Raw genomic sequence first — 27901 nt, forward strand, 5'->3', positions numbered from 1 at the left:
ATTTACGCTAATACATAATGTATTTACTGTATATTACTGCATACAATTACCGTTGTGAAACATTAAATTTTTATAACCTCTCTGTAACGGACAAAAATTTCCGTCCCATTGGTGTCCGTTATTCAGAGGTTTCACTGTATATATATATATATATATATATATATATATATATATATATATATTAAACGTGGAATTTTTGTTGACAATTAGCAGTATTTTCAGGATTTAGGGAAGTAAAGGTATTTGAGGAAGTACTGAAATTAAATGCTTACACTCATAAATAAAAATATCTCGTTGCTCCATTGAATACACGTCTTAAATCTCTCTTCTTCTTCTGTGATTGCTGGCTACGATAAAGGGGTGAGTGATATTCCTCTCGCCAGAGTGCCCATGTCCAAATTTAATTTTGGTCCATTTGTTTGAATATAAAAGGTCTCGTATGTTCGTCTGTCAACGAATGATGAAGAGTTTTTAAAATCCTCTCCTTAATCAATGTTATGCTTTGTGCTTTGAGAAATAATAATAATAATAAAATGATTTCAATTGTCCTGATCATTTTTATTAAACATTGGAACGGAAAACGGTTTAGGATTGGCATTTTGCATCAAGTTGTAATATCGCTCGAAACAGACTATTCAAACAAACGATAATGCCAAGAAATGGATAGGTATATGTTTTATTATATTCGGTTTCAAGCAACTTACGGAAAGTTTTCAGGAAGCATCATTTTAATACAGCATTAGTGCTCCCACAGAATATATAGAAAGATTTAACATGTTATAAAAATTTCTTCTTCAGTCCACTCGAGTTTTGCTGGCGACTACAAAATCTCATGTGCTTGCCAGGATACTTATATAGACATGACAAAGAGGAACACACTCACTACGATAGAAAAATATATTCGGGATGCTAAATACGATATCCCAACATCGGTCCTTTTCAAAATACCTGAAACACTTGAAAAAGCATAACATTGGTAAAGTGAAATTGATCAAAAAATTATTATTCGTAGAAAGGCATACGAAGCTTTTATTATTATTTATTCGTACAAGAGAACCAAAATTAAATTTTGACATGGGCATTCTTGACAAAGGTTGGAATAACATCATTGATATTCTCACCGCAGGCACCAATCACTGAAGAAGAAGCAGCAGCAATATTTAAGAAGTATATTTTATGAAGCAACGAGATTTTTTCATTTAATAGTACAAACATGTAATTTCCATAACACAAAAAGTAAAAAAGTGATTGAACCGGGACTCGAACCCGGAATCTCTAGCATACCGTGCCAATGCGTTAACCACTACGCTACCAGTTCGCGTCCCAGAACAGTCATACACCCTCTCACTCCTGCAGTCGGTTCTCTCCACTCAGACCACATGGCTTGTATCACAGCCTAAGCTGCTGTGCTTGGACAATCCAGTGTCCATATATTAAGAACACCTTTTGACGGTTATGATTTCATATTAATAGAGGAAACAACCGATTTAAACTTATTTGTACACACCAAATTCTCTGTAGGTGCAAATTCAACAACATAGAAAGAGTGAAAAAATTAATCGACAGGGCCGAGATTCCAACCGGAGATCTCCGGCATACCGTGCCGATGCCTTAACCACTATGCCACCTCGGTTGTTGTTTCCTCCTTCTATTAATATATGAAATCATAAACATCAAAAGGTGTTCTTAATATATGGACACTGGATGTATTATACCAACTGCATGTCAATTACATAATCATTTGTTACAATCTGTTGTTGTTCCGGAAGATAAAGCCAGGCTTCTTGCTGTCTCGTCTCCCGAAGCTGGTGTATGGTTGATGGCGATACCTTCTCCGCCTTTAGGCCTTCATTTGTCAAATGAAAGCTTTCGAATTGCTGTAGCCTTACGTTTAGGCTTAGCAGTTTGTGAGCCTCATCGCTGTCCAGCTTGTGGGGATGAGGTTAACCAACGTGGCCTGCATGGCCTTTCATGCATAAAGAGCGCTGGTAGATTCGCCCGACATTCCTCTGTAAATGATATAATACTACGAGCCCTCAACACAGCTGGATATCCTTCAATACGGGAACCTTCTGGTTGCTGTCGTTCGGATGGAAAGCGACCAGATGGGATGACACTGGTTCCATGGATGAGAGGTAAATGTTTATTGTGGGACTTCTCATTCGCTGATACATACGCTCATTCAAGTCTCCCTCTGTCAGTAATGAACGCTGGATCTGTTGCTAATCGCAGAGAAGCTGAAAAGCAAAGAAAATACAACAACCTTCTCGAAAAGTTTGTTTTCACTCCAATCGCTATTGAAACCAGTGGTGCTTGAGGTGCGGGAAGTCTTGAATTCATTAGGGGAGGTAGGAAGACGCATTTCTTGTGTTTCCGGCGAAGTTCGCTCCACATCTTATCTAATACAGCGCATATCCGTTTCTATCCAACGTGGTAACGTCTCGTCGGTCCTTGGCACTTTACCACCTGGCAAGGAACTGGATGAGGTGTTTATACTCTGCGAAGAATTGTTTTATATATAATAGTTCCTGGACAATAGTTTTTCTTTTGACATTATAATTACATATTTAAATTTAAAAATTCAATGGTGTTCATATTTAACGTCAAATAACAATAAAATATATTTAAGTTCTTTAAAAAAAAGTTTAAATAGGTTGTTTCCTTGTTTCATTAATATATGTAATTTCCATATTCTCTATCTATACCAAAATACTGATCATTACGTAAGCCTTGAAAATACTGAGAGTTGCCAACGAAGATTCAACGTTCAATATAATTTTTAAAACAATTTATTGCAATAGGGAGCTCCTAGAAAAAGAGATCTCAGATATAAATATTCCAATTTCGATTATTTTTTTTTATGACTCCCCTGAACTTATATGTTTAAAAATAGTTCCATTGGATATTCAGCATATTAAATTTGTATAAAAAGTCAGATTAGAAATGTATCTGATCGTCGACACTTTTACTGTTGACGTAAGTGGTACTTCAAAGATCCCAACTTTGAGGTAATTTTTCCCGTCACTTCATAGACAGATAATGTTTAAAATTTCATACGATTCAGCAACCTCAAATTTGTATAAGAAGCATAGTATGATCGTTAGCTCTGTAAGTGAAAACTTAAATTGGTTCACAAAAGAAGAATCAACATCAACAAATTTTCAAACCTGGTATCGACTGTTACTTGTTCTAGAACTCAAAGAGAATTTGGTATTCTATCATTCTGAAATATATTGCATTGAAATGGATAATTCCTTTAGAACGTATTACGAAAAAAAGGTCAGGAAACTCTTATCCAGCTGTTTGTGAACATATACGAATCTTAATTAATAATTCCCTAGTTTGTAATTGGTGGGATAGTAGGTTTGCGGAAATTGTTATGAGAACGAACACATGCCGGCAAGAGAAAGTTGGCAGGCAAGAGTTTGTGTAAACAGAACAGAACAAGGTAGTTTAAGAAATTAATAAGTTTTAGAAAAAGTTGTTTGTTTTGTTCAAACTAATGGGGAATAATTAAGACTAGGGAAATAAATTAGTTAACATGTTGAGAGGAAATTGCCATTGGAAAATATGATGGAAGATATAGTTAAAGAGAAAATAGGGAGAGTGAATAACATTAGAGTTGGACTGTACAAAGGATTGAGACTCGCAATTTGCAGCAGGTGACAATTTCTTAATATATTTACGGGGGTGATTCAGAGAGTAAAGCCTCCAAGGTGAGTTCTTTATTTGTGTTTGACAGATGGTATCGGTAAAGGTATCAGTGGAAAGTTTGCAATGTCAGTTACAAATGGTAGCATCATTTTTAACATTGTCCCCATTACGGGCAACACACTTGGCCAACGCGAAACAAAGTTTTTCATGCCGTTGGCGAAGGATTATGGTGGCTGATGCCGACACCATTGCTGAACTTCTGCTTCCGCCTCCGCGTCACAACTGCAGCGTTGGGCCTTAAGGTGATCTTTAAGTTTGGGGAAGAGCTAAAAGGCGCAAGATCCGGATTATAAGCAGAATATCAGCAACACTTTTCCAGGAGATAGGACAACTTTGAATTTTCTGGCCGAAGAAAGGACGTGTGACGGTACTCCATCGACTGATGCTTCGTTTCCGATTCGTAATGGTGTATCCACGACTCGTTGCCAACGATGAATGTTCCTGGGCGCACTTCCTTCCGCAGTCAGAAATTCAATGACAGCCCCCTGTTTCAACCAGACGTCACCACTGTATGCCATGGATTACTCCATTACTCTAGAACGAGAAGAGATAAGAAGGTGAAACAAGTTACAATCTATAGCTTAAACATCATTACATTAATGATAAACAGTGCAGAATGTTTGCAGTACTATTTTCTAAGTAGTGGGCTTGGAGGTATTACTTTTTGAATCACCCTCGTACTACTCGTAGTAGAATCACCTTTTGTGTGTTTTGTTGTAAACCTATTGTCTTGAATTACTTTGTGGGATTATTTGATAACATTTCTTTATAGATTTTGGCGAAATTAGCATGTGGAGTAAACAAACCAAATAAACAGACAATTTTACCTTCGTTATCAGTTGCAAAATTTTTCGAAACTTTGCCCGTGAATAAAGTGAGAAACTTGGGCGGTAAACTAGGAGAATCTGTAATGGACAATCTGGGATGTAAAGTTATGGCTGACTTACTCAAATTCTCGGAGAAGGAATTACAACAAAAGTATGACGAGAAAACTGGGTAAGTTCATCAGAGTATCTAGTACAAACTATAAGAAATATTACGATTTTTTAAAGGTCATGCACTAGTAGTTCTTAGTAATTGAAATAGAAAGTAGCTTTTCGACTTGTACTGTGTAACTAAGCTTTGTCATAACCAGTACTGTATAATTTTTACACTGCATCATGGAGTATGTCCCTGCTGACGATATGTGTAAGATCGTTAGATCTGAATATGACTCCTTCAGGCAAACTGAATTTAGGCCAACAATCAGGGGTAAAAGGGAATCTGAAAAGGTAGGGCACGGATCATGTCACGCCGTCCCTCGTGCCTATCTTTGTCCATTATAATTTTTTAGGAAGTGGGGAAACGCTATAGATATTTTTTGAAAGTAGGGTAACGACATCCTCCAGCTTTCCCCCTCACTTTTACCCCCTGCCGACAATATTACAATGGGGGGAGCGCAGGTGGGGGGGGGAGTCCAGCAACAGACAACCTGCTTCTAGGATCCTTCTTAATAAAATAGTCCGGAGGTAGAACAGTTTTCCAATTGACTTTCTGGGGCATGACTGCTACAGGGATCCAAAGAATAAACTTAACAAATTAGTCTAAGGATGTGGAATATTAGTAGAGTCTCAAACGGGAAGGAATTCAGCTAGTAAGTAAAGAGATAGAAAAAGTTGAAATTCAGGAAATTAGGTGAAACAAAGAGGCAGTTTGTCTATAGGATAATTCACTTTTTTATTTAAGAAAAGGGTCATAGCTTAGGGACGAAATTCCCATTAAAAATAATGTCTTAACTATATGTCGAAAGGTGATAAATACGAGGGCCATGCCGAAAGTTTTTAGCTCTGACCTCAAGAAGCATCGAACTGGAACAAAACATTTACACTTTTTCAAAGTACTCTCCACGGACACGAATACAACCTTGCATCCTTTCAAACCACTTAGGAAACTGTTCATTCCACACACTTTCGTCTATATTGTCCACAGACTCCAAATAAGCACCAATCGCATCATCATCCGATGAAAAGCGACGTTCACGCATGTGTTCCTTCACTTTGGGAAATCCAAAAAAATCGCACAAGGCCAAGTCCGGCGAATAGGATGGATGTGGCAGCACTCTGACTCCTTCCTGGTTCAAAAAGTCTACAGTTCTTGCAGCACTGTGGGCACTTGCATTGTCATGATGCAACAGAAGATGGCCGAGTTTTGATCTTTGATGTTGGGCCTACCATTTCTTGAACACAGTGGAAAGACAAGCTGTTGAGTACCACTCCGCATTCACCGTACCCCGATTGTCAAGTACAACAGTCGCAACATGTCCCTTCCGTGAGAAAAAGGACGCAACCATTTTCTTTCCAACACTCCGAGGCCTCTTCACTTTGGTTGGTGGATCTTCATTCTCGAAGCACCACACTTGCGACTACTGCTTGGTAAGCGGATCATAATGATAAATCCACGTTTCGTCACCCGTGACGATGTTGTAAACATCACGACTTGCCCCTTGGTTGAATTTATTCAACATAAATTCACGCCATTCCACACTACCCTCTTTTTCCCTTTCCGTGAGTAAATGGGGGATCCAACAAGAACACCTTTTCCTGAGACCCAAGTGGTTATGCATAATTGTCTGCGCTGCTGTTGACTCAGTGTTGAGAGTCGCTTCATCTCCAGGAAAGATACACAGGGATCATCTTTCACCATTTGCCTCACAGCTTCGATATTTTTGGGAGTCACTGCAGTGTTTGGCCGTCCGGAACGAGGTTCATCTTCAAGTGACGTACGTCCTCTTTTAAATTCCCGAAACCAATTTCCAACACTGGCTCGCAAAGGAGCAGATTCACCAAAGTTTCAAGGCACTGCTCCGCGGTTAAGCCCTTCTTGTAATCGTAGAAAATCATAGCGCGAGAGTCACGTCTTGACAGCTCCATGGCTAACTAGACAATAGGTCACGCGCGCTTCCTTATCTCTCTTATCTCTGACCATGCTATCACAGACTCATTGTTGCCATTGATGGCTGAAAGTCACAAAATATCAGAGTGTTGAATGCAATAAACAAAATGTTGCTGTGATGTTCGATTATTGCGCTGCTAAAAGCTTTCGGCATGGCCCTCGTAGTATACCTGAAGGAACAGTAATACGACATGGTAGTCATATATGGAAAGACACCAAGGAAATACTTGCTTAAAGGACAGATAATAATAATAATAATAATAATAAAACTAACGTTGAAGTACTACGTGATACTGGCAAGATTTTTAGCATCCAAAAATGTGATAGTTTAGTCTACGTATTTCGAACAGAAAGATATCCTCAAATGTACGGGAACACACCAACATCAAACATATCTGTTGATGTAGAGATTGCAACTTGTTCCATATCCTTGTGATTGCAAGCATTATTGATAATAGAAATAAAATAAATAAAAACACAGAAATATAATCGGAGAAATACAGGCATCCAAAAAAGTTCGTACCGCTGGGACGAAAAGTGAAATTCAAATGGCAGGTGGCGACAACTCTGTCTGCATGATGTCAGATGTTGATTCCCGCCATCCTCAAGTCAGTGTAGAGTTATGAGGCGTATCACTTGTGTCGAAAGATATTTTACAGCCGTGTTTACTTTATGAGTTCAAATTGAGCAGCAGCGCTGCAGAAGCTGCTTGAAAGATATATCTTCGCGTTTGGAGAGGGATCAGTGAATGAGTGAACAGCGCGAAAGTGGTTCAGGAGATTTGTATTGGGAAATGAGAGAGTCCAAGACAGGTCTTGAGCTGGCCGTCCATTCACTATCGACGAATCCTTGCTGAAGGAGAACATCGAGCATGATCCACATCAAACGTGCAAGGAACTTGCACAAGTGGTCACAAACAACAAAAAGACTGCAAATTACTGTTAACTTCGCAGTGGAGAAATGTTATGTATATTTATATTTATCGAAATAGCGAATTAAACAAAATATTTGTGACAGGAATCTAACTTTTTTACACCCAATATTGAAAAATATGCTCCATGTCTTTTTAGAGCGCAATGAGGACGCAAAACTGTAAAGAGAAGCTTTAAAAAATTGTTGAAAGTCGTTCACTTTAACCAAAAAAAAAAAAAAAAAAAAAAGGATTGCAGTAGAAAATAAGAAGATAATTTTTAAACCGTTGAATGAACATGTAAGGAAATATCTGGAAGCCGCGTGACTTTTTCGTTTACAGTGTTGTCAACTTTTTTTTTTACACATTGTACATTTTAAGAAATGAAAAGAAAGTTTGTCCCAATGTCATAATAATAAATACGGTTAGAACCCCCGCTTGGTCTAGTGGCTAGCACGCTTGATTTCAGCTCGCGTGGTCCCGGTTTCGATTCCCGGTAGAGGTGCAGTTGAACGACCAAAGTTGTTCGGATTCTCCTATAATCAGTAGGTCCACGTCTCCTTTAGCCTAGCAGCCATAAACGTGGGACGTTAAACTAACTCAAACCAGACCAAACAAATACGGTTCTAGGTAACTGATTTTCTTTAAATTTAGAATTAAATATATGTTTGATAAGGTACTATAAGGAAATAAGGTACCTGTAACATGTGTTAAATGCTGTCACTGCACTGATAAGGAAAACAAGTCACTGGAAATCCTGGATTTGAAAATAACAATTTAGTAACACCCTGCTATGGGACTTCAACAATAATCTTTTTAGGACCGACAGGGATTTCAAGAAAATCGTAGACCTTTACGTTGGCTGCCCTAGAACCTCTTCTAATTGTCACAGAGACATGAACGATACCTTGTTGTAAAGTTTATGGAACACAGGTTCCAACGAGCTAACTGTGCCCCCGTGCCAAACCTGTAGAAGAAGAAGAAAGATTGCTTTTGGGAATTTGTGAGAGTCTGGCAACACTGTTACCTTTCGTACGCAGGAAAAATATTTTTTCACGTGTACATGGAAAGTTCAATGCTAAGTGAGAAAAACAGACCGAACATGTTTCCTACGAGAATCATCCTGTACATATTTTTCGAATGTTTTGGTCTACCCTTACGTTGGCAGCCCTAGCGACGCCCCTAATTGTCACAGAGATATAAGCCACACCTCCTTGGAAAGCTTATGGAACAGATTCCAACAAGCTAACTTTTGTGCCTCGCATGCCCAACCCGTAGAAGAAGATCAAAAATTTGGAATGGAAAGACTGTTATTTGTCGTACACAAGAAAAAGTTCTCACATATACGTGAGGCATCACTAGTTAGTATGTTCATTTATGTTTATTGATACCACTTTATTGATGCTTGTAGCTCCTTTAGGGGAGAGTTACTCCTCGCCCAAATGCTGAGGGGGAGGGGGGACTAAAAACATCCAACTTCCCCCCTACTCTTCCGCTGCGGTACCGTCGATGTGAGGGAAATGCACACCGTTGGAAAGTTTCATTCTTTCTGATGAGATAGACACCAAATCATCTAGCTAGGTTAATTAGAAGCCGAGGTACGGAGATTTAAACTGCTGGCTTACCCCTGAGCTGTTAGTCCTGAAAAGGTTACTACGAGTAATTGTTAATAAATTCATTGTAATCACTCTATGATTCCTTCAAAAGAAACATTCTGTAATCCCCAATAAGTAGGAGTCACAACATTCATAAAATAAGTATAATCAATAAAATATTGAATATAGCTATAAAGTGGTTAATATGTACATTTAATTTGTTTAAAATAGGACATGGTTGTATAAGATCGCACGAGGAATAGATAATGAACCTGTTACGCCCAGACTTGTTTCAAAGTCGATCGGATGCTGTAAGAAATTCCCAGGAAAGCAAGCATTGGGAACAAAAGAAAGCGTAAGTATTTCATTAATGTTCCTTGTTTTAGGATATCTATGAGATTATCAGTTCTATTAAAACATTCTAATCGGTATAAATGTAGTAATTCGTTGGGGATAGATTACTTAAATATGGGTGAATCGGAAGATACTAACTTCAGTGATTATTTTCGCGATTTTTCTTTCTTATAACAGTAGAGCGTTCATCTCCAGTGCTTGGGGTACCTGGTTCGATCCCAGCTCACGCCGTGTGGACTTTGTGGTGCACAGACACCGTGCTCGTGGGTTTTCTTGGGGTTCTCCCGTTTCCTCCCACTTTTTTCATTCCATCCTTTCATTCATTACTCATCATCACCGTCTCCTTTAGCCTAACCGGCATAACCGTGGGACGTAAAACACAAAGATTTTCTTTCTTATAACAGAAGTAACCAATCCTAAGGGGTTCTACCTCGCTTCACTTACCGTCATTATTAATGCATGAAGTTAGGATTGAGGAACAAACATACCATGAGATTGAAGGAATATAAAGGATTTTTTTTAACTTCCCTCGATTATGCACCGAGGATAAGGGAGGCGGTGATGAGGTAGATAATTGTGGAATGACAAAAGTGGGAAGAAACGGGACAACACCGAGAAATCACACGCGCAGTGTTTCTCTACCACAAAGTCCACTTCGCAACTGGGATCGAACCAGGAACTGTACGCACCACAGGTAAGCATTCAACCACTCGGCCATCGCGGCCCGTAAATGATTTTAAGTTAAGATTACATATGAGGGCTGGAAAGAAATAAGTGGCAACACTGTCTTATCCCCGCGCAGAGAGTTTTGTTCGAGCTGCTGTTGGCAACACATGTAGAGGGTGGGTGGAGCTATACAACGCGGGTGGCGGCGCTAATGTAGGTGCTACAGTGATAGTAGTGAAGTGTGTTGAATTTCGGTTGTGAAATTTTACCGCTCTAAAGGCGATGTTTTCCAGGTTAGAACAACGTTCATGGATGAAGATCGAAGTGGCCCGTAGAGAAAACGCCAGGAATGTCACTCTGGACTACGTGAAGCATGCGGTAATGACGCATTGCCGTATCGGTAGAGTTTTTCGCAATGCGCGATAAAACGAAATGCGTCAGAACTAAGTAATTTTCAGTTTCTTGACGTTTTATGATATTCTATGTGTGTTTTCATTGGTTTCCGTTGCGCGATAAAACGCGAACTTGACAGTTTTGCGCGAAATTTCTAATAATACGCGATATAAAACGAAATTTTAAAAATACGTTTTCATGACTTTAAAAACGCTAGTTTTCCGCTGACGGAATGGTAGAACGTGGCATGAACGGTGCATTTTGGGTGATTCGAACACGGCTACAGGAAAGATGTTGCGCGTTATCTATCATCATCGCAGCTGGATGGGGAGTTCCGAAGTGATGATTGATTGAAGTTTGTTGTAAATACATTTACATATGTGTGTCTTCTAATTGTGAGTTTTTTTCTTTCTTTCTTTCTTCTTCGAATTATGGACTGGTGATAAGTCACAAACGTATAAAATGAAGGAATAAGATGCGGAAACATATATGGTTATGTTTAATGCTTAAATGTAACTTGTGGCTATGTGTTTTCAGGAGACAGCAAAACTTTCCTACTCATAGTAAGTTTAGTTACTGATTTTCCTTCAGTTCGATTTAAGAAAATATATATAATTTTCTATAAGTGAAATTGACAATGTCAAGTGAAATATTCAGTATATTTTGTTTTTAGGTAATTAATGGTTTATTTTTATAGTGATCTATGAATTGAAGAAACAGTTATAAAAATGTTAGGGAATTCTTTTCCACAAGAGCTACAAAATGCGAAACTTTATTTGGAAAATGCGACAAAACACGAAACACGAAATTTTCAAATTCTTAGTGCGAAAAACTCGTGCCCCTACGAATCGGATTTTGTCACGTTGGGTTGCACCGTTTCGAGCAGGATGTGATAATGTGCAACAGGACCCAGGTAGAGGTCGACATGGGGTCGAAAACAGAGTCATTGAATTGATTCAATCTTTGCTGCATGTGGATAGGAGATGGACTGCCAGGGAATTGGCTAACGAAGTAAGAACATCCCACACTACAGTGTTGAATGTGTCGCATAATGCCGTTGGTTACCGAAAATTTGCATCCCGGTGGGTGCCGCACCACCTTACAGACGTTCAAAAATGGCACAGATACGCCCTCGCCGGTGATTATTTGGCATGTTACAAACGGGAAGGTCGCGTGTTCCTGTACAGGATCATCACATTGACGAAACATGGGTGCGCTCCTATGAGCCAGAACTTAAGCGCCAATCAAATTTATGGCGCCACCCATCATCTTCCTGACCCAAGAAACTGCGTCAGGAACCAGGGAATGTGAAGGTGATGCTGATAGTGGCATACGATGTACGTGGTCTCATATTACGGCATGCAGTTCTTCCGAACCAGACCGTAAACGCAGTGTAATACCACAGGTTTCTGGAACAACATCTTCGTCCCGGAAACCCAGGAAACGAACTAACTTCATAAGGGATGTAACCATTGTTTTGCGTGACAATGCCCGTTGTCACAACGCAGTTGCTCTAAGGAACCTGTTTGCACGATGAGGGTGGGACGGTCTAGAGCATCTACACTATTCACTGGACATGACTTCATGTGACTTTCATCTGTTTTCTAAGATGACAGAACCACTGTGAGGGATGTGTTTCCGCACCAGAGATGCCACACTTCGAGCTATAGGGTGCTCTCTTGCAGACATCAACAAAGAGGGCACCGTTGCCGGTTATCTGCGACTTCCCACATCTGACAATGGGTGGAACATGCTTCAGGGGATTACGTTGAAGACCTGTGGAAATCTCATGATTTTACAATAAATGGTTCACTAAAGATTTATGTTGCCACTTTTTTTTTTCCAGCCCTCGTATATAGGGTAGTTGAGAATTAACTCTCAAATTAACTAATAACTGTACTGTTTTTTGGTTGATTCTAATGAAACAAGTTTTAGTGGTTGCAGGAGTCACTTTATGCCTCTTGCTTGTATATATTAAAAATTTTAATATCGTAGGTATGCATATATATTATTAGTATTATTATATGTTTAATTATGATAAAATAAGATGGGGATCCCAGGCCTGGGTAGTATTTAATTCATATATTCTGATTAGCATATAAGAATTATTATCAATATTATTATTGTATATATGTTTGTATATTCCATGTATTTTTTTTTCTTTCTTAGAGATTCTTAAAATTATTGACAAAAATCTTTCTTTCCCATTGCTAGTTTTAGAAACCAGTTTATTTCTGGATTTAGCCAGCCAGCTTTGGAGAGGGGGGAGACCGCTTTCTCTCGGAGTATCAATGGATTATTTGTAAGGGAGGTCAAAGCGTCCCTTTTGGGTAGTTCCCTATAAATACGAGGAGGAGCTGTCCTCCTCATCTTCATTTTTGGCTAGACTTTACGCTCGATGCCTCGAAGATCGTTTTTTCAGCTTTATGCTGGCTTTTTGCCTTAGTGATGGCATTATAGGTTATGATAGGTTCCTTAGAAGTTTAGCACTTTTCGAGACACAGATGAGTGATTCTGAGACAGGAAGTTTCTCAGCTTTTCAAATGAGAGGCTGAATTCCTGATAAGATAGGTTTGGTAGGACAGTCCCTGGTAAGTAATTTCTTTCTTTTCTGAATATAATGATTTAGTTAGAAGTTATTAAGTTAATATATGTGATTTTAATCCTACTCCTATTTTGGAAATTGGATTTTTCTTAAAGTTTTTCTGAGGCTTTGTAAGCTCTCAGTTAAGTCTGGTTTCTACTTGAGGGCCAGCAGCAGGCCAATTTGGTATTTACGGATCCTATGGTTTTGGGTTCGATTCCCCTTATGAAGGCAGGTGTCGTGATCGGCCTTCTGGATAGAGTTTATAGGTCTTACTCTTAAGTGATAGAGATTACGGGCCTATATCGTTTTGTTAAACATTCACCAATTTAACCTGTTCCGAAGTGAGGGACATATTTATTTCCTACTTGAGGAAATATTGCCTTACCTTTAACCTTACCCACTCCTTGTAAATTGATTAGATTAGAATCCTTTATTTAGTAGTACTGCCTCTGACAGGTTTTACTACGAGTAGGCGTTAGGCCAGGTTTCTGGACGAGTGCCGAAGGAACCTTTGAAAATTAAGGGCTCACTGGAAGGCGTGTAAGTGAATGCAAAGAAGGTGAGTCCGCAGGCCTAAAGATTTAGAGTAACTTTAGTTAAATTAAGGTTTCATTTAATGCTCTTAAAGAGATAGCAGAGTAGGAACTATATCTCGAATACGGGCTATAGTTTGGAATATAGTTTCCGAGAGCCAACTTGTGGACTCGATAACTCTTTTGCGAATTAGATTGATTCAAAGTTAAGCCCAAAATTTTTTCTTTTATAAATAAAGCATAGAGAGGAAAGAATTTAAGGCATTTATTAACAGGATATGTTCCCGTATGTAATTTCATTGGATCAAATTTTATACCCCTAGACACAGCCAGAATCTGATATCCTCTGGGTTAATAGGATATTAGAATTTGTATAATATCTTTATTATACACCTTTTAAAATATGCAAGGGATTTGGAGTAGTTATTCTTGAGATTTAGAGTTAATTAATTGAGATTGTTTGTAAGGCGGGTTGCCTAACATAATTGCCATCTCCCGAGCGAGGTACCGTCCGTAACTATTATTATTATAATATATACTCAATCACATAAGATTTAATATCATCTCTTTTTGAATTTTTTTCCTTGCATGGTACAATCGTATGATAGAAATTGTACGGATTGTTAAAATTTCACATAGGCATGATTGTTGTCCACGAGTTTCTCTAATCGTCTTGGAACAACCTCAGTCGACTTGTACCGGACTGCAGTGGTACGTAGGTCAAAATATGCTGAAATCGATCCTTCAAGTCAACGAGTTTCATAGTTTGTCCAATAAATCTCCTTCCAACCTGGGGGTGGCGCGAGGGCAGGGCCATTCATGTGGACCACAATGTCCCGAAAGTTGGGAGGCACGCTGGCTTAGTGGTAAAGCGCTTACCTCTGATGCGTGGGGTCCTGCTTCGATGTCCAGTGAAGTAAGTTCGTGGTGGACAACATCGTGATCGTGGGTTTTTTCGGTGGTGTAGCTGCATACTGTAAGAAAGCAAGGAAGACGCTAAAAATAAATAAATAAATAAAACTGAGAACACATTGAAATTGAAGTAATTAAGTCTCTGTATTGGCGTAAAAGTTGTATTTCAGTTTTCGACTTATTATCAAAGGAAAATCGTACACCTTATACCCTTGTCTTCTCAAATGTTTATATGGGTTCGGCGTTTCCATGTTTTAATTTGGGACCATGGTAGCTCAGTGGTAGAGCGCTTACCCCTGGTGCGTAGGTCCTCAACCAAGTAAGTTTGTGGTGAACAATATCGTGCTTATGGGTTTTCACGGGGTGCCCCCATTTCCTCCCACTTTCTCATTCCATCATCATTCATTTGCCTTAGTCATCTGTTTCCCTTAGCCTAAAGAGCATAATTGTGTGAGTTAAACTGAAAGATTTTATTTTTTACATCTTTAATTCTTTTTATCTACTGTCTTTTACCCTGGACGACCTATATTTTCCATCTCGTCTCCCTCAAATCATCTTGCAGGGCTCATAGTGATTCACTTTTTTTTTTTTTAACTAAAAGTTACTTTTTTTCAAGTTGGTCACTAAAAGTTACTTTTTGGCGGGTTAAGTCAATTTTTCGTGTGATTTATGTTTTGCATTGACAGTTTTGTAAGAAAAATATAAAAATAAATGAAAAAAGGAAATAAATGAAAATCCACATTATTTGCTTTGATCGTATTGTGTTAAAGGAGAATGACATACATATATATATTATCTTTTTACAGTTTACTTTTCATTATATGCGGAATGTTGGTGGAAGCCATACCTATGTTTACCAATCATGTGGTACAAAATTTGTAACAAACCAATTGTACAAGACAAAATTTTATTATCAGTTAATGGTAATCTAGATATTATGTATTAATTACATTACCTTAATTTTGTATTGTATTTTTGGATATAATGTAAATTTAGAAATTTAGCCTTATCCCATCCAGATCAAAGTTGAAACACAAAACCGCGCAAAGTATGTAATTAATAATGAACCTCTAAACACAGGTAATCCAATTTTTTTATCATTAGCTGACAAACTTAAGCAAAATAATTTTTAATCTTAACATGTTAAAACATTACATATTTCAGCTATGATTCAGCCGGCCCTATTTTGGTTGAAAAAAATAAAAATAAAATTCCGTTTATGCCCTAGTTTGGCATCAAGGTTTAAAGTTACTTTCTGATGAGATTTTGGTTACTTTTCAATTATTTAGAAGAGACCAGATCACTATGAGCCCTGATCTTGTATATTGTCCTTCCATCTCATCTTCGGTTTTGTTCTTTTCCTTCTTCCTGATGCTTCCAGGTTTTCAATTCTCTTTCGCACTTAGTTGTTGATTTTTTTTAATATTTTTTTTGTATTTATTTATTTTTTGTACATGTCCCTGCCGTCTCAGCCTCCATTCTTGAAAGAGTTAACCCACATCCAGGTCCATGCCGTGGAAAATCAGCGCCCGGGACGAGAGTATACGACGGCGCCCCCGTACATATATTCCAAGTAATTTTTCCTATCTTTTTTCTTTTTCTGCCGAATTTTTTGCCCCCTTACTTCGGCGCCCGCTGCCGTTGCCCCACTTTCCCCCCGGCACGGCCCTGCCCACATCCATCGTGACATTCTTATTCCCGCCCCTACGATCTTCTTTTTCTGGGTCTTTGTACGCTGGTTTATACAGTAATCCTTCCAATATAAATCTCCTCCCATTCGTGTAATTCTAAATTCATACCTTTATCATGATACTTTTTAATAAGAAAAGAAAAAAAATAGTTTAAACGTAATCAATTATCATCATTGTAAGTAATTTACCATCGTGAGCAGGGGAGCACGTGGCTCAATGGTAGAGTGCTTACCTCTGGTCCGTGGGGTCCCTGGTTCGATCTCTGGCGAAGTGTGTGGTGGGCAACACTGTATCCGTGGGGTTCCTCAGGCTACTCTCATTTCCTCTCACTCTCTTATTCCACCAATTGTTCCATCATCATTCACTTGCCTTAATCATCCGTTTCCCTTAGCCTAGAGGCCATAAACGTGGGACGTTAAACTGAAAGATTTCATTTCATCTTTTCACCATTAGCATATTTCTTAAAGCAGGATTGAAGCCTTCATGTATTAACATTCCTTTCCAATCTTTTAGTTTAGATGTAAAAACTGTCCTCTTTAATATAGTCCGTTAATTAGAGTTTATTAATTCTTTTCCTCCATGTGTTTCCTTCTATCACATCCCTAATAAGACACTTTGTCCAAGTAAAGCCTTAATCAGTTTTTCTCTTATTAATTCCATTATTGCTCTTCATCCTCAATTTCCACTAATACTTTCTTATTAAATCGTCAGTCCACCCAGATAACGAGGAAAATATAAACCTGATTCTTCATAGGCTGGAACATAGGATTTTACTAGTGAAACAGATCTGGCCCGAGGATGTAAAATCTATTAAAATACACAACTGAAATATTCTCTTAACCTTTATACTTAATCTGCAGCTTGTCTATCTTCTGTATCTCATAAATCAATATCATTCATAAACTATCAATCTTTACATATCTCATAATCTTAATTGTATTCCTTACATTTGTAATCTTCCTCATAATCATAAATCACAATATAAATCTATCTTCCAACTTGTATCTTCATAATCTCTATTCCTATAATCTATATCTTCAAAATTTCTATCCTAATCATCATCCATATTTGCACAGATTCTCTCTCAATACAGCGCAACAGTTTGTGTCTTATTTGTTAGCACTTTTTGCCCTTTTCGTATCCTAGCATTTCTCCCCCCTTTACATAGTCAGAACCTAACCAAAGAAGCAAAATATTACAATGATTATAATAAGCAAATCTAGGAATCAAAATCAAATTCATTATCCTGAAATTTCGCTGACTTTTTCCTTTTCTTTCGTTTGTACCCTTTGGCCCTCAGGAAAGCAATCTGCGCCTGCATAATATTTTGTTTCTCAATGAGTTACGCAATAATTTTATCTTGCTCTTGCTGTTGATCGGTGAGCACTGTAGTGCTTGTCTCTAAATGATCTCTATTTTCCTTGAACTGCTGCAGACTAGTATCACTTGTAGCACTCCCTCGTCTTTCACTTCTTCTTCTATTGTCAACCCATTTAGCGACTATTTGTTTAAATTTCTTCCGTGAAGGTACTTCAGAAATTTCAACAACTTCCATGGAAGGGTAGCTAGCTTGATTTGTTCCTATGGACTTAGACGCATATACTTGGTTTCTCTCCTTTGTTTCTTCCTTGCACTTTCCCTTTTTCTTTCCTTCCTGTTTCATTGGGTTGCTGGCATTCTCCTGTGACGCCCCGCTCTTTACCTATAAATTCAAGTCATCCTGCTTCATGTGATTAGTAACAGTAGATGACTTTCCAAGAAACTTAAGTTGTTTTGAGGAATATGGTTGTACTACAGAAGCATCTTGTCTACCTGCATTAAGTTTTGAATTATGCAAAATGTCCTTGTACCTTGCACTTGAAACAAGCTTTGTTTCTAGCCAGACACGTTGCGTTCCCGTGACTCAATAAGCAAGAGGAACAGCGATTTGAACTTATGTACAACTTTTTAGAACAACAATAACATTCGTAAATTCGTGGTTCCAGCTGCAAAACAATTTCTTTCAGATAAACAACATCCTTGACCAAGATATGCTAATTCATACTTGGTCAAGGATGTTGTTTATCTGAAAGAAATTGTTTATCTGAAAGAGATATGAATTAGCATATCTCTTTTAGCCAGTTCCGTCTTAAACCAAGACTCAGCAGGGGTAACATGTGTTTTGTTAGTGCTTGGACTACTTTGAACTTCTGATTCTTTCTGAACGTTACAATTCACCTTCAATCTGTCAGATTCATAAAAACTTGTTGCCATTGTTAGAACGTAAATTGGTTCACCACGACGGCGCCAATGTAAAATCTATTAAAATACACAACTGAAATATTCTCTTAACCTTTATATTTAATCTGCAGCTTGTCTATCTTCTGTATCTCATAAATCAATATAATTCATAAACTATCAATCTTTACATATCTCATAATCTTAATTGTATTCCTTACATTTGTAATCTTCCTCATAATCTCTACTCCTATAATCTATATCTTCAAAATCTCTATCCTAATCATCATCCATATTTGCACAGATTATCTCTCAATACAACGCAATAGTTTGTGTCTTATTTGTTAGCACTTTTTGCCCTTTTCATATCCTAACAGGTACACAAGAAAAGGATGTTTGTAGGTGGTACTGATTCAAAGATAATGCCCGAGTGTTAAAAAACGCACAGTACTTCTAATTACTTATCACCTGTATAGAACACATCGTGTAACTAGAACATATTTTTCACAACTCGTTCGTCACTTGTTTTTTTGTGCCTCAACAAGTGTAATTTATGAATATTGCGAAAAATTTTACCGATGCTTATAATCGCGTACCTTTCCCAGTAGTTATACTTACTCTTATTATTTTACTATATAACTATATATGTTAGAATATAATGATTACTGCGGATGGCAAAAGAAACCAACGTGATAACCAAGCTCGGGAATCGAACTAGGAATCCGTTCAGCAGCTGTGCATTGACAGCTTTGCTAATGTCAACCTGAATGCATACAAAGCTGTCTATACACAAATGCTGTTTTCCTGCAATCTCTGATGCGATTCAAACAAAACGAAGTTTTGTTCCAATCTCACCACAAACAACCGCAATAAACCATTATATTAGAAGTTATGAATTAAGCAATTATAGATAAAACATACCACGTCGAATTATTACGCACATAACATGCACAGAGGAGAAATTCTGAATTACATATATCTGGTCCAATTTATCATACTTATATTATTGATATTCTTAGCTTCCTATATACTTGCACAAAGGTTAAAAAATAAAATAAAATAAAAATAAAAAATGAATAAGAAAAGTTCTAATAACAGAAAAATTAACCACAACACGTGATTCAGGTGTTTACGTTAAACGACCATCTTGAAGAGTAGAGGATCGCTCTTCCCACTTTCCTCACAAAGCCCCGCCAACGAGTCTAGAACCTAGGCGTAAAAAGAAGTCTCAAACCCCTCATAACATTCGAATTTTTAATCGTTTCGTCTACATATGCATGGTGTCCACATTCTGGAAAGTCAGGGAAAATCAGGGATAGTCAGGGAAATGGATTTTAGTCAGGGAAAGTCAGGGAAATCACAAGAAAAGCTTGCCAAGTCAGGGAAAGTCAGGGAAAATGCACAAGAAATTGTACGATCAATTACAAACATTACAATTAGAAAGATTTCTTGTATGTTTTGCAGTTGATTCCTGGAGGGACAAACACCATATGTTGATGGAAATGTACAAGTATTTTTGTATTCACCTTCTGATGCTTATCAGAAGGTACTTTCCCGCCTTCCTAGCGGCTCATTTTTTTCTGCCTTTTTTTTTTTGTTTTGTTTTGTTTGTTTGCTTTTTACTTGACAGTAGAGTATTTTGAATCTCTTCTTGGTTTCATACATACTTTATTTTCATCTTTTTCTAACACCTGTACTATAGGAATACCAAGTCAATATTTCAGGCTCTTTGGTAGGCTAAGCGAAAAAAATTCAGTTGTTAATATCAGTTGAAATGTTTCGCACGACCTGAGCCCAATAATGAAACATACCAAAACTGAGGGCTTGTCTAGATACTTAATAGATTGTTTCGCATGGCCTGTACCCAATGATGAAAAGCAACAGGATGATTCAAAAGACTTGCACCATAAACTACATCCGTGAACATGTGATTGTGAGTCAATGATGCAGGCATAATGGGCTTGCTTATTCCGTGAGCGCTTGCTTCCCGTAAACAAACTTGGCCTAGCTGTCAGTCCAAAGTCCTTATCAGTTAACTATTCCTTTGAACACAGTGTTTTTTATATAAACAGGGCTCCCACTTGTCCTGTTTTCCTATATTTTGGAAATTTGTGACAATTATTATAGGACAAATATATATGTCCTTTATTTCCTTTATTTTTCAAGTGCAGTCCCAATGATGATTTAAATTGCTACATATTAGCAATATGCTAATTGTGTCTTAGGATTTTTTCTGAGGGACTAGAATATGCATATGCCTTTATGAGCTATACATATTTGCTAATTTAATTGTATTTAAATTTTTCTTGTATAGATCATTAGTTTACAATGCCAAGAAAAACTCGATTTTGCGATCAGTGGCTAAGTGATCAGTCCATATTTATTTTATTATTATTTTTTTAAGGATACAGCAGGTCTACTAAGTTTAAAAAGTAAAAAGATACTCTTATTTTGTATTAATCTAAATCTTGTTTCCGGTTGCCCTTGGAGGTGAAGGGTGACCTTTTCTTACAATACATTTATATTTTTTTCTGTGCTTCAGAGCATAATATTCTATTGTATCTACCTATCTACATAATTTCTAAACCGCAAAAGTTGGACCGCTTTGTAGTTACTAACATTGATATACTTACGAGATAACAGGTGCTGATAGTAAACTGTTACCCCAATTTAATTACCATCACTAATATATGTACGAGCTTTCGAGAACTAACTCACTGTTCTCATCATCAGGCTTAGATGGGAGAATAGGATGGGTGAGGGCAGCACGGACGATGATGTGAACAGTGAGTTAGTTCTTGAAAGCTCGTACATATATTAGTGATGGTAATCAAATTGTGGTAACAGTTTACTATCAGTACCTTTTGTCTGGTAAGTATATCATTGTACGTAATTTCTAATTTCACTTCCAAAAATATTTTAGATGCCTTTCTTTGCATTGCCAGAGATGTTCACCCTCGCGAGGGTGGCCCTCTCGAGGGCATCCTCACCCTCAAGTTCCCTCGCCCACAGTGACGCGAGGGCGAGGGAGCGCGAGGGCGAGGACAAGTTTTGGCCGCGAGGGCGAGGACAAGCTTCGATGGCGAGGGTGAGGGTACGCGAGGGCGAGGACAAGTTTTGGCCGCGAGGGCGAGGACAAGCTTCGATGGCGAGGGTGAGAGTGCGCGAGGGCGAGGAAAAGCTTCGACGAAGAGGGTAAGGGTGCGCGAGGGCGAGGACAAGTTTCGGCAGCGAGGGCGAGGGTGCGCGAGGGCGAGGGCAAGCTTCGATGGCGAGGGTGAGGGTGCGCGAGGGCGAGGAAAAGCTTCGACGAAGAGGGCGAGGGTGCGCGAGGGCGAGGACAAGCTTCGATGGCGAGGGTGAGGGTGCGCGAGGGCGAGGAAAAGCTGCGACGAAGAGGGCGAGGGTGCGCGAGGGCGAGGACAAGTTTCGGCAGCGACGGTGAGGATGCGCGAGGCGAAGACAAGCTTCGATGGCGGGGGTGAGGGTGCGCGAGGGCGAGAAAAAGCTTCGACGAAGAGGGTGAGGGTGAACGAGGGTGAGGGCCAAGTGTTACTGCGGGAGCGAGGGTGCACGATGGCTAGAGACAACTTCCTTCAGGAGAACGAAGGCACGCGAGGGAGGAGAACAAGCATCCTTAAAAGCAACTGTTTTGGAGTTTGCTGTTTGACCTCTTTTGGAGAGAGGCAAAATTTAAAATATCATCTGCCATGTCCCCTAGATGAAAAGTTAGTGTCATAGCAAGGTTATACATTAATCGTATTTTTCCTTTCTATTAATTGCAGTAGACAATTTCTCGTGTGTACGTACATAATTATTAAAAATAATAATGCAAATAAGAATAATATTTGATTTTTCCCATGAAAGTTTCCGGGTAGAAATAGCACTACATTAAGAAGTAAGTGTGCCTCATTGTTGCCCTCCCTGTGCTGGAGACGTTTTAGATAAGAAGTGTCTACTACACTGTCATATTTAAAGAGTGTTAGTAGACAGACAGACAGTCACTCACGTCATTCAGCAGTAAATGACAAGAGCGCTGATATCTGAACAAACACAATCAATGAGAGAACAATCAGAATGCAGTAGATCAGATAGAAAAAGACTTGATGGAATGACTTTGGTTCATAGATGGCCATTTTGCTCTGGACTCTCTCGGACTCGGGCTCATTTTTTTCAACTGGGCTCTCGCTCATTTATTCCTTTGGGAATCGTGCTCGGGTTCACTTCCCTCAGTTGGACTCGCGCTGACTTATTTCATTGGCGCTCGGGGTAGCGCTTAATTATTGAACCCGAGAACGGTTGAGCGCGAATGCCGAGCTAGCGAGCGTTGGGCTCGTGAGTTTGGATGCCCATGAAATGGTCTGATTAATAGCATACATCCTCCTCCAATGTCCACCACTGATGAAGTTGTTACAATTAATCGGAATTTTTAACTTTTCATAGTTTTGTGACAGCCTAAACTATTATCTGAATCGATATTTGTTAAAATAATGTCAGTCACTAGGCCTATTGGATCGATTTTCATTGTTTCTGCTTTTATAATCTATGTGGGTAGAGCTATCATTTAGTTACAAAATAAATAATATGTTTTTTCTTGTCCTTAAATAGAAATATCTGACACGTTAATACTGAAATTTTGTTAAAAGAGCTGCTTTAACAAAATAAATTTAATAAGTTCCACAAGACATAAGTTGTTTATGCACCCGAAATTTGCAACTGTTGACTGATTGCCGTTTAGCGTCCTCTTTTGTCGGCGAGGCTATATGAGAAGTGGACCTATAGGTTTAACGCGGAATTCAATCCACTGTCGTTCAATGTTCTCCCTCTCGGAATTGTCCCCAGGACCCCATGCACCAAAGGTTCGCGTGCAAGCCAGTGAGATAGGGTTTGTATGTTGTGTTGTTCAATGATTTTTATTAGGAATAAAATACGTTACAGGATGATATACTGATTGTAAATATTATAGTGCAAGTATTAAACGATTGTGTGGTAAAAGGAGAAATATAAATTTGGACAAATTAAAAAAAAAGGCCTGAAAAAAACTGTAGAATATATGAAACATATAAAACTTAGGAAAAACCACTTCAGCAAAACGAGCAGGATTTTGTTGTGGATAAACAGTTTAAGCATATTATTATTAATTTCGCACAAATGTGCCACACATCATAGCATGGGCGGCGATTAGGGGGGCAAAGGGGGACAGTTACCCCCCACTCTTTTGAGATGACCCATTAATGTCGCTATATAGTTTCATTTGGAAATATAAAGTTTTTGTATGTATTAAGGTTCATAGAATGAAAATGGTGCCATAAAATATTTGCCGTTCCGTGAGTACGTATTAGTTGTATTTCCGTGCAGTTAAGAAAGCTACAGGAGTTGCGTTTTAATTGCCACGAAAAATGGCTCAAAAATTAACCTATCCGAGTGTACTTTCATATTCATTTCTTTTTACAAGGGCTCGATATGTTAGTCAGCCGCTTCGGAACTAATTGAGATAACATTTCGCAGAAAAAGAAGTCCTTCATAAGCAGTGTTTCTTTCAGAAACAATGTTCGGGGGGGGGGGGGGGCACACTTAGTATCCCGGGGCGGCACTGCAGGTACTATTCTATTCATTATTATATTATAGACGTATTATTTTGGTCTCCTTCGGGGGGAGGCTCTCAGAGCTTCGGGGGGCAGTACCCCCCCCAAAAAAAACATGTCTGGAAGAAACACTCTTCATAACTTATTCTGTAATTGCACAAAAATCGACAGTTCCTGAAATGTCTTTTCTTCTTTCTAATAGTAAGGAATAATTGATTTGATTTTTTTTAATATCCCTTCAGCAGTGAGACTATATGAGACGTGAACCTACCGATTAACGTAGAATACGAACCACATGAGCTCCCACCAGGAATCGAACCCGGGTCTCCCACGTCAAAGTTGCGGCATTGTTATGCAGTGTAATATACGAGTTCAGGGGTGTACATATACAATTTTGTATATACAATTAAATTTAGTGAATTCAACATAATTCTAGGTTTTAGGATTATTTGGGATAACTGGAGTGGGAGTGATTCTAAGTATTGTTGAAATGAAATGAAATGAAATCTTTAAGTTTAACGTCCCATCCCAAACTCTGGGATGCGTTTTATTTGTATATATAAAATAAAGAAGTTTTCTCTTCTGGGGGAAGCGATCGCCCCCTCCCTGGATCCGCCACTGACGATAAGGAAATAATTCAACAACTAGGTTGAATAATTGATGTTCTGATCCTCACGAAGGAGGCCCTCTCGAGGCCTCCTCACCCTCAATTACCCTCGCCCTCAATGATATGAAGGCGAGGGTGCGCGAGGGCGAGGAAAAGTTTTGAGAACGAAGGCGACTGCGAGCGAGGATAATGGACAACTCCTATCGCGAGGGCGAGGGTGCGCGAGAGCGAGAACAAGCTTCGATGGCGAGGGTGAGGGTGCGCGAGGGCGAGGAAAAGCTTCGACGAAAAGGGCGAGGGTGTGCGAGGGCGAGAAGAAGCTTCGACAGCGAGGGTGAGGGTGCGCGAGGGCGAGGACAAGCTTCGATGGCGAGGGTGAGGGTGAGGGTGCGAGAGGGCGAGGATGCGCGAGGGCGAGGACTAAGTTTCGGCAGCGAGGGCGAGGGTGCGCGAGGACGAGGACAAGCTTCGATGGCGAGGGTGATGATGCGCGAGGGCGAGGACAAGCTTCGACGGCGAGGGCGAGGGTGCGCGAGGGCGAGGACAAGTTTCGACAGCGAGGGTGAGGGCGCGCGAGGGCGATGGACAATTCCATTCGCGAGGGCGGGGGCCAACTGCTACTGCGAGGGCGAGGGCGAGGGTGAGTGAGGTCGAAGTAAAATGAACATCTATGTGCATTGCTTCAGAAATTAATATCACTTTCTCTTTTTGCAGGTTTAAGTGGGATGTCAACTCAATAATCTGACCTTATGAGTCATCATAATGGCTAATAAGTCAACTTCTTTTAATGATCAATGGCTTGATGAAAAGTTGTACCCGGAATTTTCATGTCGGATTGGACGTGTACATGGAAATAGTGGATGTGCGTTTTGCAAAGTATGTTCAAAATCATTCAAGCTTAGTAACATGGGACGAAGAGCAGTGTCCTCTCATGCTAAAGGACCTCAACATCTTAAGAACTTGAAAGCTAAACTCATGCAACCTGCTGTCAGTGTGTTTGTGCCTTCCAGTTCAACAGGTCAGTCATCAGGTACAAGTGACTGTAGCCAGGAATCTGATCAAACTGTGTGTAAGCATAAAGATGATCAGCCAGAATCAAGTGAAGGAAGTGGTGAAATCAATAGCAAAAATAAAGAGCGTGGTTTACATTCATACATACAGACCGAAGAAGTTATGAAGGCAGAAATAATATGGACTTTGGAGTTGGTTGCAAAGAAAATATCCTTGAATGCTTGCCAGAACATTAGCCAAACTTTCCAGTTGATGTTTCCTGACAGCTCTATTGCTTCCAAATTTACCCTTGGGAAGACAAAAGCCTCTTATCTAGTAAATCATGGCTTGGCTCCATATTTTAAAGATTGTGTTATGGATAGAGTTAAACAGGCTTCAGATTATGTCATATATTTCGACGAATCTCTGAATAAAGTAGTTCAGAGAGGCCAGATGGACCTAGTCGTAAGATTCTGGGATGTAAATCAACAAAAAGTTTCTACATCATATCTAAATAGTGTATTTTTGGGACGGGCAAGAGCCGATGATCTTTTGGAGAGATTCAGAGAGGGAATAGGTCTTTCATTAGACAATTTACTGCAGGTTTCCATGGATGGACCAAACGTAAATCTGCTCTTCAGGGAAAAACTAAAGAGTGAAATGTGCCAACGAAATCCCGATGGAAAAAGTTTGATAGACACTGGTGTTTGTGGACTACATGTTTTGCATGGTAGCATGAAAAATGGACTAAAGGCATCACAGTGGCATTTAGACGAGACTCTTAGGGATATGTATTACCTTTTTAATAACAGCCCAGCTCGCCGGGCGGAATATACTACCATTACAGGATCCACCGATTTCCCAAAAAAGTTCTGTTCTATCAGATGGCTTGAGAATGTGGATTGCTTGGAAAGGGCTGTGAAAATTTATCACAATGTGAAGAAATTCATACAAGATTCTACACTACCTAGTTGTCGGCAACAATCTTCTTTAAAGGAACAGATGAAAGACCCTCTGTTGAAGAGTAAGTTGGCTGGTTATAGAGTTGTTTCAGCAGAATGTGAAACTTTTCTTCGAAGATTTCAGTCTCCAAAGCCACTAATGCCTTTCTTGCACACAGCACTTTTGGACTTAATGCATAGTTTATTGGCTCGATGTGTGAAACCAGAAATATTGCAGCAAGCTGACTCTGCTCAAAAACTGATGTCTTTGGAACTTTCAAATGAGAACCTTCTTCCTTCAGCAATGATTGACATTGGTTTTGCTACGAGGAAAGTATTAAGAGAAACCGTATGTACAGACAAGGAAAAAGCAGAATTCAAACTTGAGTTTCGCAAATTAATCATAGGTTTAGTTCAGAAGTTGCGTGAAAGAAGCCCGCTGAAGTACAGGTTTGTGCGTGGTGTCACTTGTTTTGCCCCAAGTATTATTTTGGAGCAGCCATCTCTAGCAAGAAAGAGAGCGCAGATTGTTCTTGAAGACCTTCACAGTGCAAACAGGATTTCGTCAGATGTGGCTGAACAGGCAAAGAAACAGTTCAGTGTATTGTGTGTTGAAGCACAAGGTTCCTTGAAATCATACTTTTGCGAGTTTACTGCAAGACACGACGATTCTGTAGGATTAGATGAGTTTTACTACAAGATGCTAAAGGATGATGTCAAGTTTGCTAGCCTTTTGAATGTAGTGAAAATTTGCTTGATAATGTCACATGGCAATTCACCGGTTGAAAGTGGTTTCTCCATCAACAAATCACTACTTGTAGAAAATCTTGTAGAACACTCTCTGGTGTCTCAAAGACTTGTGCATGATGCTATCAGCAGTGCTGGGGGTGTAGGTAATATATCCATCACCAGGAGCTTACTACAGTCTGTAAAATGTTCCAGACGAAGGTACCAAGATTATCTGGACAAACAGAAAAGTGTACAGCGCGAAGAAGAAAAGAAAGTTGTAGAAAAGAGAAGGATTAATCAAGAGCTAAAAGATTTAAATGACAAAAGACAAAAGTTGCAGAATAACTTGAAATCAGAAGAAAGTGCTCTTCAAGCAAGAATCGATGAGCTGGAAAAGAAGAAAGGCAGTTTGTAATATGGAACACTTATTAAAAATATAAATTCTTTTATTCCCCACTTTTATGGATAGTTGTGCAATCATAAGTGAGAAATTTTCATGTGAACACATTCTCCATATTGTACAGAAGACGCTTTATTATTATTATT

The 27901-nt window shown here is 39.1% G+C and overlaps 1 protein-coding gene across 2 annotated transcripts in view; it reads left to right on the forward strand.

Annotated features, from left to right (window-relative positions):
* The window catches only part of PolH (DNA polymerase eta), an 81101-nt gene that overhangs the window by 31818 nt on the left and 21382 nt on the right, over positions 1-27901 (forward strand). For both annotated transcript variants that reach the window (XM_081726036.1, XM_081726037.1), the window contains exons 6-7: positions 4487-4710; positions 9382-9505. In XM_081726036.1, the coding sequence (XP_081582162.1) occupies positions 4487-4710; positions 9382-9505 (348 nt within the window). The remainder of the gene's footprint in view (positions 1-4486; positions 4711-9381; positions 9506-27901) is intronic.

Source organism: Thermobia domestica, chromosome 9 (assembly GCF_964235325.1).
Source record: "Thermobia domestica chromosome 9, izTheDome1.hap1.1, whole genome shotgun sequence".
Taxonomy (NCBI): Eukaryota; Metazoa; Arthropoda; class Insecta; order Zygentoma; family Lepismatidae; genus Thermobia; species Thermobia domestica.